Raw genomic sequence first — 12,230 nt, 5'->3', positions numbered from 1 at the left:
CCTTGAGGGCGGCTCACCAGGGCCCCAGAGAGCCCTGCCTCCTTTCTTGGCCCCCAAACCCCCATGACTGATATTCTGAGGCCTCAACATGGCCAAGGTCATGGGTCCTCACATGGCTTCAGTCACACCTGGCCGGGACCCCTGTTCTCAATTACACCTGCTGGTGTATTCTGGAACCTTCCTGCTGACCATACTTGATTTCTTTCCAAGCCTGGGAATGGGGTGCATTTTTGGTTCTCTCATCTTTTAAAACAGCATTCTTGATGGTCTATGTGTTTGGTTTTGGTTTTACACAGAAGACTCCCACCTGCCCCACCCCGTCTGTCCCGCGAGTAGCTGGTGTTAACTTCTCTCTGTCTTGTCGCACTAACCTCAGTCCAGCCGTCTCTGGCTGCAGCAGCCACCCTCTTCTCAACACATGCATGAGCGAACGCATGGCTGCTCTCACCCCCTCCCCCACCTTCTCGAGCCCCGACTCCGACGCCACCGAGCCTGCCGAGGAGCAGAGTGTGGGGGAGGAGGAGGAGGAGGAGGAGGAGGAGGACCTGGAGGACGACGTCTTTCCGGAGCACGTGCTGTGCGACGGCCGGGACCCGTTTTACGACCGGCCCCCCCTGTTCAGTTTAGTAGGAAGGTTGGTGAGGTCAAGGACAGCATGCTGGGAAGGAACCAGCTCTTTTGCACAGGAGCACTGCTCGGGCACAGGTGGGCCGCCAGGGCTGACCCCGGGCTTCCCCCGGCAAAGTGGGGGGGCTGGCCCCATGAAGGGGCCTGAGGGCACTTGGGCGCCCATGTCCCTGGAAATGGCTTCTCTGGGCCAGCAGGGAGATTTTAGGTCCCAGTCATAGAAGAGGCAGTTGGCCCAGAGCACACAGCTGTGGCCTGGGCAGGTGGGACTAAATCTTCAGAGAGGCCATAGGAACCCCAGGAGGTGGCCACTGGCTCAGGCACAGATACCCAAATTCCTCCCTAAGAGTCTGAGGGGTATTTGAAAGGTGAGGGCTGGCAAATATAGCTGCCTCTGTGTTTATTACCATGGAAGGTGCCAATCCTTCCCCAGGATTGGTGTTGTCCTGGCTGAAGAAGAGGCTTCACCCTCCTCCACTGTTGTCCAGAGGAGACAGAGGCTCTCGAGAGCTCTTAGGGCCACTCTACTCACTGTGCAGAAAGGAGAACTCAGGCAGCGTCTGGAGGGCAGGGCCTTCTGTGGGGAGTGGAGGCAGCTGCTTGCCTGCCCACACCTCCCCCAAAATGTGGGGTCTGGGCAGATCTTGCCTGTCTAAAGACGAGGATGGCTTCAGGTTTCCTGGATACATGGGAGAGGCCATAATCGGGAGCTGGAACAGAGGTGCGGAGAAGCCCAGGCCCAGGGCGCAGAGGCCCTGCCCTTCAGGTGGATTTGGCAAATATAGCTGCCTCCGAGTTTATTATCACAGTAAGCCAGTCAGTTGAAGGGAAAATCAGAAGTAGTAGTAGACCAGCCATAATAGGAGGAAATTCAGCTCCTGAAACAGCTGGATTGACTTATTTTACATTTGTAAAAAGCAGAAGATATTTTAATAGCAACCTAGTTTGGAGTTTGAAATGGTAGCCTTGGGCTGGGCCAATGGGAATTTCAGGAGTCTTGAGCTTGGAGATCTGATAGCCAAAGGCTATAGGCAGCCCCAGATAAGCCAGAGGGTGTATGCCAGCCTACCCCATCCCGGGGTGGAAATGATAGAGTGGAAGCCTCAGCCTCCCTCCTGGAAGGCAGCTGGTTCCCATGGGATTGATTTCCCATGACTGTGACGAGGCTGACATTAGGTGAGCTAAGCTGGCCTAACAGATAAAAACTTACGGCTATCTCCCTCCAAGACACCCTGGGCCTGCCAGGCCTGAGAGGGAGGCGCATACCCCAAGGCCAGCTCCACCAGGACCTCCCTCAGAAAGCCCCGGGCTACAGGGCCAGGCCCCTGCTGGGCTCAAGGAGTGGCTCTGGGTGTCAAGTGGGTGAGGGACCAGGACATTCAGGGGAGGAGGAAATTGGGTGAAAGGGGGCGTGGGCTCTTGCAGTCTCAGCTAGAAAGAGCTGGGTCCTTCCAACATTTTCTACCCTTTTGTGGATTTGAGATTTTACAAAACTACCAAACCAAGCCAAAGTCATCAGAGAGAGGCCCAGCCCCCATGTCTTGGGCGGTCTGTGAAGGGCTGCATTTGGAGTCATCCTGATCTTTTCCGTTTGGCAAGAATTGGCTTCTCCCGTGCCGCAGCTGTGCAGGCCCAGGCCCTGGAAAGGGCCCTTGTTAATGCTCCGTTTATCCTTCTGGTAGCTGCTAGCTCTCTCTCCAAAGCTTCAGCAAAATTGGGGCACCCACTCTCGCCCCTCTGGAAAGGCTTCCCTGGGTCCCAGCATGCATCTTTGCACCTCACCAATCTGTGGTTAGCGCCTGCCTCCTCCCTCCTGCCACGCCACACTCAGCCCTCGCTCTGTCTGCTTCAACTGCCTCCTCTCTTGGGGTGGGTTTCAGCCTGCTTCAAGGTACCCTCGCCTCTGTGCAAGGCCATCCAGCGCCAGCCTCCCACGTCCTGAGCCAAGGCCTCTCACCCAAGGCCACTGCCAGCTCTCAGGGCACCTTGGCCTCTGGTGGTCTGGGGTCCAGGTGAACCAGGGGGGCAGGAGGGTTGGGATGACTGCCCAGGCTGAGGAAGTGGGCCTGGGGGGGCTCTGGTTTTCCCTGGCTAATCCTTCCCACCTGGAGTACACACTTCCAGAGGGTGGGTGGTGCGAAAGAGGGTGGGTGGGCCTGTGAGCTGCAGAGAGAGCAGGGTGAGAGCCTGACTACCTGGTAGGGGGGTCCCGGGGAGGGTCCTGGATGTGGGAAGGAAGGGGAGGTGACAGCTCAAGGGCATGTCCACAGCCAGGTGGATAAAGGTTGCCCCTTCGTGAGAGCTGTGCTCAGGGTCAACTCAGAGCCTCCAGGGCTGGTGAGGGCTCTCCAGGCTCCCATTGGGTGCCCTCTGTTGGCTGGGGCTGCTCAGCCCTAGTCTTTGTAGAGTGGCTGTGGACAATGTTTCTTAGCCCTGAGGTTGTGGGAGCTGCACTGTGTGGTATGGGTATGGTGTGGCTGTGGCTCCCAGAGGCCAGGCTGGACTGTGCCCTGGCCCCCATGGTGGTGGACACTGATGTCAGGTTGTCTTTGGCACCCTGAGGGCAGGTGAGGGGCACAGCATTCCTTGGCCCGTGAGGTCTGAGGCGTAGGGGGCTGTCTCCACTGGGCAGAGGCATGAGGCTCTGAGATGCAGGGCCCCTAGGCTCTGCCCCATCTACTCACACCCTAGGTGGACAAGGTGAGGGTGTCTTCCAGGCTCAGAACACAGCCCCCTCCAGGCTGGTGATGCACTCCTGTGGATGGTGGGTGCTGGGTCCTAGGTTCATCACTGTTGCAGACTGGAATGGGGCCAGTGAGCTTCCTTTACCTTCTTGAGCGTCCAGCCAGATCCATGTTCTACCCTGGGTGTCCTGCATGCCTGGTGCACCTGCCCACATGGGGTCATGAGGTTCAGAGAAGATGGGGGCGAGGCATTTACCCTAGGCCCCAGGGGTCATTTCCATTGTGTAGCACCCAACTTTCAGCCAAGGGGTACCTCGAGGGCCCCAGTCTGAGTGGTTCCTGCCTCTGTGGCAGTCTGGACTGCATCTCACCCACATGTGTATGGGACCAGTGGCCGTCCTCACTGTTTGCTCACTAGGAGTTGTCAGTGATGCTTCCCAGTGGGGTGATTTAAGTCTGCAGGATGCAAGGGGCCCAGGCTTTATCCTTGAGCCCAGCCTCTGACTTGTGGGGAACTTGTACCCATGCCAAGCTGCCGGTTGGCAACACAGCAGAAATGCCCCCTCTGAGGGCTCGTAGGTGGCTTCTGGCAGGGCTTGTTCTGCAGCAAGCCCTGTGGAGGGAGCCTGGATGAGGCCTACCTGCTACAGCCTACCTGCTCACCCCTCCCTCAGTTCACTGCTCCGTGTGCTACTTCAGATGCCCTTGGACATGGCCTTTCATGGGGCAGTGGGGGATAGTCAGGAAGTGGGTTGGTGTGGGACCTGGAGCTCTGAAGGGATATGACCCCTCCCCTGACCCAGGTGGGGAAGCCTTTTCCTTTTGGGTGTGGTACTGTGGGGCTCAGAAATTTGTGGGCCTCCATGGCATGTCTGGGTGACTCCTGAGCCCAGCTTCTGTTCACTGCAAGCCAGCCCCTGTGGAATTGGCCCTGGGGTGGAGTGGGGCAGGCTGTGCCCAGGGCCTTCCTGGTATTTTTCCCTGCCCACCAACCCTGGGCTTCTTGCAAACCAGAGGGCCCTACTTGATGCCCCAGCTCTCCCCCAAAGGAGAAGGCCTGTGCCTGCCCGAAGGCCTGAGTCCTGGGCTCCCTCCATGTTCCTTCTGGACAGGGAGCTATGTCCAGTTCATGGCAGCCTTGTTCCTCACCTGTGCTTTCAAGCAAAGGCCTTTGTCCAGGAGCCCAGGGGCCCTGGAAATGGAAGGCCACCACCAAGCTCATTCCAGGGGAATGTTGGCTGGTTCCTGTCTGCTGGGTGCCCTGTGGGATGGGAACAAGGGACCTCCATTTCCTCTTTGAACTAGGGCCAGGTTGCCTTCCACTGGTGCTTCTGTGTGTAACCTGGGTGGATGGATAGGGCTTGGAGCCACAGCCTACGCCCTTGGGTCAGTCAAGGCTGCAGGGGCATGGCAGTTGCCCTCACAGGGGCCAGAGTGCCCCGCTAGGCTATCCTCTGGAGCAGAGGAAGTCCCCCTTTACTTCCTGAGAACTGTCTGGGAACTTCGCTGTGGCCCAGCAAAGGTCCTGCCGAGCAGTGTGTGTGCAGAAAGCAGGAGACATCTGTCACAAAGAGGGACTCAGGGGCTGGGCGTGGTGGCTCACGCGTACAGGCCCAACACTCTGGGATGCCAAGGCAGGAGGATCCCTTGAGCTCAGGAATTCGAGACCAACCTGAGCAAAAGTGAGACCCTGTCTCTACTAAAAATAGAAAAATTACCTGGGTGTCGTGGCAGGCATCTGTAACCCCAGTACTCAGGAACCTGAGGCAGGAGGATTGCTTGAGCCCAAGAGTTTGAGTCTACAGTGAGCTATGATGAAACTGTCTCAAACAAAAAAAAGAAAGAAAGAGGGAGTTGTGGTGTCTGGACAGAGGAGGTGGTGGGTGAGGGAAACATTTGGTGGGGTTCTAGGACATGGGGACTCAGGGGACTGGAGCTGAGGGTGGGCACATTAGGCCTGGAACACTGGGAAGAGCTGGGGGGGGGGGGGGTCATCAGGCACTGATGGCCTGAGAGTAACTCAGGGCCAAGCTTGGCCAGGAGAAGGAGGCAGGCCTGCGTCACTCAGGGCCCCCAGGGGGTGTGGATGCCCCTGCAAGGAGCCTTGAGAAGGAGCCCTGAGACATTCTGGCTGCTGTGGGGGCCTTGAGGAGTGACTAGTGCTGCTGATGGACCCACCAAAGGGGCGTCAGTGAGACTTTTGAGGTAGAACCGATGGATTTAACTGGAAAGGAGGGCCTGGGTGGTGCAATTCAGCATGGTGGGGGCAAGACTGGGAGCCCACCTGAGAGAGAGCCAGGAGATACTTGCAGCCCTATTGGTGCTGTTGCTCTGGGGCAGAGGCCCAGGCATGACTCTTCCCTATGCCTGAGGTCACAGTGCTCAGACCAGTGTCTGGAACAGGATGTCCCCCACCAGGGGCACAGCCTAGATGGCATCTTTCCCCAAGTGAGCTGAACAGGTCAGGTGACTCACCTCTCCTCCCTGCACCCGAGGCCCTGTGCCTGCACCAGTACCCACCTGGCCAGCAGACTGTGGCCTTCCCACCAGCATCCCTCCTCCCCCCTGAGGCCGGCCTCCCTGCTGTTCCCTCTTGCCATCTCCCGTGCCACCTCCTGAGCCTCCCACTCTCCTGTGTCCAAATCCTGCCCTCCCACCAGCTGTGCCTTCCTCCAGGATGTCCTCCCCTTCTGGGAGCTCAGGGCTGTGGTTGTCTGCACCTGTGGGTGGGGTGGGGGCTGCCTGGAGGGGTGGTTGGGCTGCAGAGACAGGTCCCTGGGCTGAAGCCTGAGCTAGGCGGAGGGTCCACCATAGTGCGGCTCACCTGGGCAGCCCCCACCCCAGGAAGAGCTCCAGAGCAGTGGCTGAGTGGCTGGTGTCACGCAGGGTCTTCTCTATCCTTTGGCTGCACGTTGGCCAGCACAGGGAATGTAGCAGCCACCTTGGTGACCATGGCCTCTGCCCAGCTGGCAAGGCCAAGCTGCCTGGGAAAAGAGGCTTCTTGGTGTTCTGGGCGGCCAGTGAGGCAGGCAGGGCAGCATTGGGGACCTGGGGTGTACCCCAGGCCTTGGGAAGGCTATGCCTGGTCTGAGCTACTCCTTCCTGCTGAGGTTAAAGGCGTTTGGGAAGACTCGTACCCCACTATGGGGCCCGAGAATATCAGAGGCCACTGGGAAGTGGTCAGGAGGCAGAGGCTGCTGGCTGACTGCAGTGCCATTGTGGCACTCAGCCTGGTCCGGGTCCTTCTTGAAGCAGGCTGGAACCTCCCTCCTGGGCTTCCTCTCAGACAGCCAGGTCTGGGCAGGCTAGGCTGTGCCTGTGCTCACGCAGCACCTCCTCCTCTGTCCTTCCTCCTCCTCCTGTCTCTGAGTGCCGTTGCCTGCCCCAGTCCAGCTGTCGGCAGCTTCCCTCTGCTTGGCAGCTCTGTGTTGTGTTGCAAACCCAGGCCGTGCTGCCGCGGCTGCTGCTCAAAGCACATGCTGAGGGTGGCCCTGAGCGCAACCTCTGCTCCCCAGGGCCTTCGTGTACCTGAGTAACCTGCTGTACCCTGTGCCCCTGGTGCACCGTGTGGCTATCGTCAGTGAGAAGGGCGAGGTGAAGGGCTTCCTCCGTGTGGCGGTCCAGGCCATCTCAGGTGTGTGTGGGCTGTGGGAATGGCCTGGAGGACCCAGGGCCACTTTGAGGGAGGGCTGAAGTGGGGCCTCTGTAGGCATCACTCAGTGGCCTGTGTGAAGCCGACCTCGCCTGTCCTTAGGGCAGTGTGAAGCTGTTTTGCACCCTTCCTGGCTGGTGGCCAGGCTCCTGGCCCCTAGGCAGGGCCCGAAGGAGAAGACATCTGTGCCCAGCTCTTGGTTCTGGCCTCCAGGACCCCCCTGGGGGGGCTAAGTGGGGAGCCATCTCAGCCCACCATGGCATGGGGTCCGCACCATCCCAACAGCAGCCCCAGATGGAACCAGAGACACCCCACCTGGTCTTTGCCTGGTGCAGAGCAGTGCTCCCTCCCACGGTTTCCAGGCCAGGGAAGGTGTGCAGACTTCTAGCCCCTGGCCTCGGGTCCCACTGGAAGGAGGCAGCAGACCTCCCTCCAACATGTGCCTGAGAATACAGGTCCCCTTCCTTGTGGGAGGTGAAGGTGCTCTCACTGCTCAGGCCTTCCCCGAGGGCTGGGACATAGTGGGACAGCTGCAGAATGCCTCTGAGCCTCAGCCTCCAATTGCCCACCTGTAAACAGGATCCTGGTACTGCCTGTAAAAGTGTACTGCAGTCACTATGGCATCATGGGGCCAAGACCCCCAGGCACCAGCTAGGAGCGAGGGTGAGCACAGCCCAGACATTTCTCGGGAAGGTGCAGAACCCCTGTTCCCACTGGGGGCCTCCCTGGGCTGGGCCAAGCCTTCCTCGCAACTTCCCACTGGCCCCCATGCTGACTGCTACTGCTCTGGAGACCTTATGGGGACTGCTGCTGTCCTGGTCAGCCCCTTATGGGAGGGGAGGGGCTTTGTGGAAGTTGGCCATTTCCCAAGCCCTGAGTTCAAGCTCTGCATGAAGGTTTACTTTCAGGGCCACTGCCCACACCCCTTAGGGCCAGAGGCACCCTCACTTCTCAGATGAGGGCCCCAGTTAAGAAGGTACCTTACAGCTGAGTCCAGGCCTGTAAGGCCCAGACCACAGCCCTGCCGCCGCCAGGTCCGATATGGGGAAATTGCACTGGACTGCCCCTGGGATGTGCCCTAATTTGGGCTGGGCGCCCAGGCCTCCTGTTGAGATCCTACAACTAGATCTTTTCATTTGGGGCAACATTAATGTTTTCTGGAGAGCACTTAGAAAAGGCACTAGCCCTACATCAGTGTTGGAGGAGTCATGCCTGCCCTGCCCGTGACTGTGGGCTTAGGTCATGGGTCTGCTCACTTACTGCTGGGCTGGAGGTGGGCAGCCCTGGCTAGGGGCCTTGGGCAGCTAGGGGTATGAGGGTACAGTAGGCAGGCCTAGAGCCCAAATGGGGGCATGGGCAGGAGACGGTGGTGGCAGAGAAGCCACTGAGATCCTGAAGATGAAGCCATTAGGGCCCAGTTGGGTGGGCTGTGCACAGGGGGATTGAGGGAAGGCTTGCGGGGGCCCCTCAGTGGCTGCCTCTGGGCCACTGGGCAGCACAGGCTGGCTGGCACTGTCCTGGTCACTGAGCCATGGCTGGTCGTGTGGGCTGGGAGTGTGCTGTTCCCTTGCCCTACCTTGGGGAAGCTCAGCCTGGCATTGCCTCTACCTGCCTTGGGGGACAAGCCAGGCCCCAGCCACTTGCTGTTTTCCTCCTGCAGCTGATGAAGAGGCCCCTGATTACGGCTCCGGCGTCCGCCAGTCAGGAACTGCTAAAATCTCCTTTGACGACCAGCATTTTGAAAAGGTGGTTCTCCCACCCAAACCCTAGGCCTCAGGGTGCCTGCTGCTCACCGGGGCCCCACATGCTTTGCTCCTCTGGGATGCCCTCCTCCTGGGGTCCCAGGTGCTGAGCCTACCCCTCACTGTCTCTCAGTGTTTGAAGCCCACTGTGCCCCCTCCACCTCCCACCACAGCCTCAGATGAGCAGGGCATAGAGTGGGGAACTTGTTAGCTCACAGAACAGACACTAAGATGTGACTACTCCCCAGCCCCCGGGCTCCCCTCTCTCAGGCTGGGTCTCTTCTGTGTCCCCAAAGGATACCACATTTCTACCCCTCTCAGCCTGACCTCCCTCATCTGACATCCCTGAGAGCAGGGACCTCCAAGGTCACCTCAGTTTTCCTGCAAAGGGCCAGCACTGTACCCAGCACCCAGGCTGGGCCCCGGTGGCTCTTCCCTCTCCCTCCTTAGTCTCACTGTGACCCCAACCTGCCCTGTCACCTGCAAGCTCAGTGCCTGATGTGCTGGCGAGGGTGGTGTGTCTGCCCTTCCCCTCTGGGAGGTGCTCACCAGTGTTGAGGATGCCTGGGGGAGGGCATCCTGGTAGGGGTGGGGTGGGTGGAACCAAGGCCAGAGACCATCTCCTGTCCTGCTGCTGTGCTTCCTGCTGAGGGAGAGGTGGGTGGCGACATGTTCTCAGGATGGCTCATACCTCAGAGGCCCCAGGTCGTGGAATCCAGAGAGGCTTGACCATGGCAGGTCTGCTGCATGGGTCCTGAGCTCCTGGTCCCTGCAGCCCTTTGGGGGGCTACGTTGGGGGCTGCATGGCCCCAACCTAGGCCTCTATCCCCCGGCTCTGACTCTGGTTGCCTGGACAGTTCCAGTCTGAGTCCTGCCCCGTGGTGGGGATGTCCCGCTCGGGGACCTCCCAGGAAGAGCTGCGCATCGTGGAAGGCCAGGGCCAGGGCACGGAGATGGGGCCCTCAGCTGACGAAGTCAACAACAACACCTGCTCAGGTAGGTCCCCGCCCAGCTCCAGCCCGAGCCCCTGCCGCTTGAAGAGTGTGGCCTAGGAGTGTCCTCACTCTCTCCTTGGCAGCACTGCCTCCGGAAGGCCTCCTCCTAGACAGCCCCGAGAAAGCTGTGCTGGACGGGCCCCTGGACGCCGCCCTGGACCACTTGCGCCTGGGGAGCACCTTCACCTTCCGTGTGACGGTGCTGCAGGCATCCAGCATCTCTGCTGAATATGCCGACATCTTCTGCCAGTTTAAGTGAGCCCCTTGGCCTCTGTGTCCCGGCTGCAGAGGGCGGGGCGGGTGGGGCTCTCTGCCCGGGCATCCAGCAGGCGCAGACCATGTGGAGGCCATATCAGCCCAACCTGTGGGCCCTGCACACTAGTGCCAACGCCAGGTGGGTTCCATGGCCAGCCATGTTGTCTCTTGCTGCTTTGCAGTTTTATCCACCGCCATGACGAGGCCTTCTCCACGGAGCCCCTGAAGAACACAGGCAGGGGACCCCCACTGGGCTTCTACCATGTCCAGAATGTACGTCCCTGGGCATGTCCCCCAGCCCTCCTGGGGCCCCTGTGAATACCAGCCAGGGGCAGTGCTGCCCAGGCACAGGGATATTCCGAGGCCCTCGGGTCAGGACTTCCACTTGTGAATTTGGGAGGGGTGTGCCCAATTTAACCCATGACTGTTGGTGAGAGGGCAGGAGCCCAAGCAGGCTTGTCCTGCGGAGGCCACCCCTCCCTTTTGTCACCTCCTCACGAGCTCTGTTCTGGAAGTATAGTTGGGCCCTGCGGCCCTACCCATACTGGAGAGAGAGGCCAAATTACACCTGCGTCCACTGGGCTGTCCGGGGCTGCGTGATGGGAGGAGGGGTTGGGCCAGGGGTGCTGTAGACAAGGTCGTTGTCCCTGCTGTGGGCAGAGGGTGGGCCCGGTTGGGGGCCCAGGTCTGCCTGGAGCACGGCTCACTCACTGGTATGGCTCTCCTTCCCTTGATCGTGGCATGGCTGTGCCCTCTGGTCCGCCCACCTGCCTGCCCACCACAGATCGCGGTGGAGGTGACCAAGTCCTTCATCGAGTACATCAGGAGCCAGCCAATTGTGTTTGAGGTCTTTGGCCACTACCAGCAGCACCCGTTCCCGCCCCTCTGCAAGGATGTGCTCAGGTCAGCGCCCCAGGGCTATGGTCCCCAAAGCCTCTGTGCAGATCTGCTCCTCCCACAGTCCGGAGGCTGCAGGCCCAGGTGCCTCCCCACACCTCCCTCCCCTGTTGGCCTGGGGTCAGAAGGACTGAGAGAGATTCAGACCCAGGGTTGTACCCAGCTCCACCCTCAGACCTGAGGGGGGTCTTCAAGGAGCATTGCTGTGGGAACCTGAAACTCTAGCTGGACATGGTCAGTGTCCAGGGGTTGCTGGCTGCAGGGTGGCCAAGTGGCCTCAGGACAGCTTCTGCTGCCCACTGAGGACTCTGAGGAAGGGGCTACAGTCCTGGGAAACATCTGCCCAGCTGCCTCATTCCACTTGGCTCCTGAGGCCCAGAGAAAGGGGGGGGTCCGAGGGCCTCAAGGGGCTGTGACACAAGGGCATTGGACCCTGGACCCTTGAGTGTGGGATGAAGGGGTGTCCACTCTGGGCTAAGCTGACCCCCAGCCACCTTCTGGAGTATAGGGAGAATTGTGGACAGGCCTCTGTGGGCCCTTCTCCTTTCATCCTCACCTCCCCTCAGCTGTGGAGCAGAACCCAGTGCTGGGGGCCTCCCAGGTGTCGACAGTGAGGGGCTTTGTTTGGGGGGCACATCCCATGCCCTGACTGCTTGGTTCTCTTGGGCTGGGGTCCGGGGTCTTGGGATCTCTCCCCTCCCATCCAGGCTGGTGAGGACCTGGTGGGAAAGAGGGCAGGAGGGGGTCTTTGTCTGCTGGCCCCAGCCCAGGCCCACCACTCTAGCCCGGGCCTGGCAGGCACTGTTCTCGGGGTACCTCACGTTGGTACTTTCTCCACAGCCCCCTGAGGCCCTCACGCCGCCACTTCCCCCGGGTCATGCCGCTGTCCAAGCCAGGTAGGCAGGGCTCTCGGGAGTCCCCTGGGTGGTGAGGTGGCCATGCTGTGGGTGCTGCACCCCATGCTCTTCAGGAACTCCTGCTGGGTCTGTGGGTTCCTTTTGGGGCAAGGGCCTGCCCCAAGCCCACGTGAAGCTACCTGGGGCCAGCAATAGAAGTGTTGGAGCCAAGGAAGGCAGGCTATGAGGGAGCTGTGGGCTTCTAGGGGGCTATGGCCATTTGAGCTGAATGTTGAAAGAATTGGGGACAAAAAGCAATCCAGGAATCTCCTATGGGGGGGTCAAGGGTAGAGGTGGGAGTGAGTGTATGGGTCGGTGGGAGTGAGTGTATGGGTCTACGGGAGGAGGGAATTGGCAGGTGAGCCCTTACCTGGAACACGGAGGCCCTGCCCCTGTGAACAGGCGGGCAGTGGACTCGCTCTCTGATGAATTTTATTTTATTTTATTTTATTTTACTTTATTTTATTTTTTATTGTTTTGAT

The 12,230-nt window shown here is 59.8% G+C and overlaps 1 protein-coding gene across 24 annotated transcripts in view; it reads left to right on the top strand.

Moving 5' to 3' along the window:
- KIF1A (kinesin family member 1A) overlaps positions 1–12,230 on the top strand; it is a 91,234-nt gene that overhangs the window by 55,341 nt on the left and 23,663 nt on the right. For 13 of the 24 annotated variants that reach the window (XR_008381176.1, XR_008381178.1, XR_008381177.1 and 10 more), the window contains 8 exons: positions 377–634; positions 6,827–6,945; positions 8,624–8,709; positions 9,563–9,701; positions 9,784–9,955; positions 10,138–10,228; positions 10,740–10,858; positions 11,693–11,748. Coding sequence is in view for 1 of the 24 variants with exons in the window: in XM_053597056.1 (XP_053453031.1) it covers positions 377–634; positions 6,827–6,945; positions 8,624–8,709; positions 9,563–9,701; positions 9,784–9,955; positions 10,138–10,228; positions 10,740–10,858; positions 11,693–11,748 (1,040 nt within the window). In the remaining 23 variants the exon portion in view is untranslated. The remainder of the gene's footprint in view (positions 1–376; positions 635–6,826; positions 6,946–8,623; positions 8,710–9,562; positions 9,702–9,783; positions 9,956–10,137; positions 10,229–10,739; positions 10,859–11,692; positions 11,749–12,230) is intronic. The other 11 variants (XR_008381185.1, XR_008381187.1, XR_008381186.1 and 8 more) reach the window with 1 other exon arrangement.

The sequence above is a fragment of the Nycticebus coucang genome, chromosome 7, assembly GCF_027406575.1.
Source record: "Nycticebus coucang isolate mNycCou1 chromosome 7, mNycCou1.pri, whole genome shotgun sequence".
Taxonomy (NCBI): Eukaryota; Metazoa; Chordata; class Mammalia; order Primates; family Lorisidae; genus Nycticebus; species Nycticebus coucang.
Note: the sequence above shows the minus strand (reverse complement) of the source record. Positions and strands in the feature narration are given on the sequence as shown.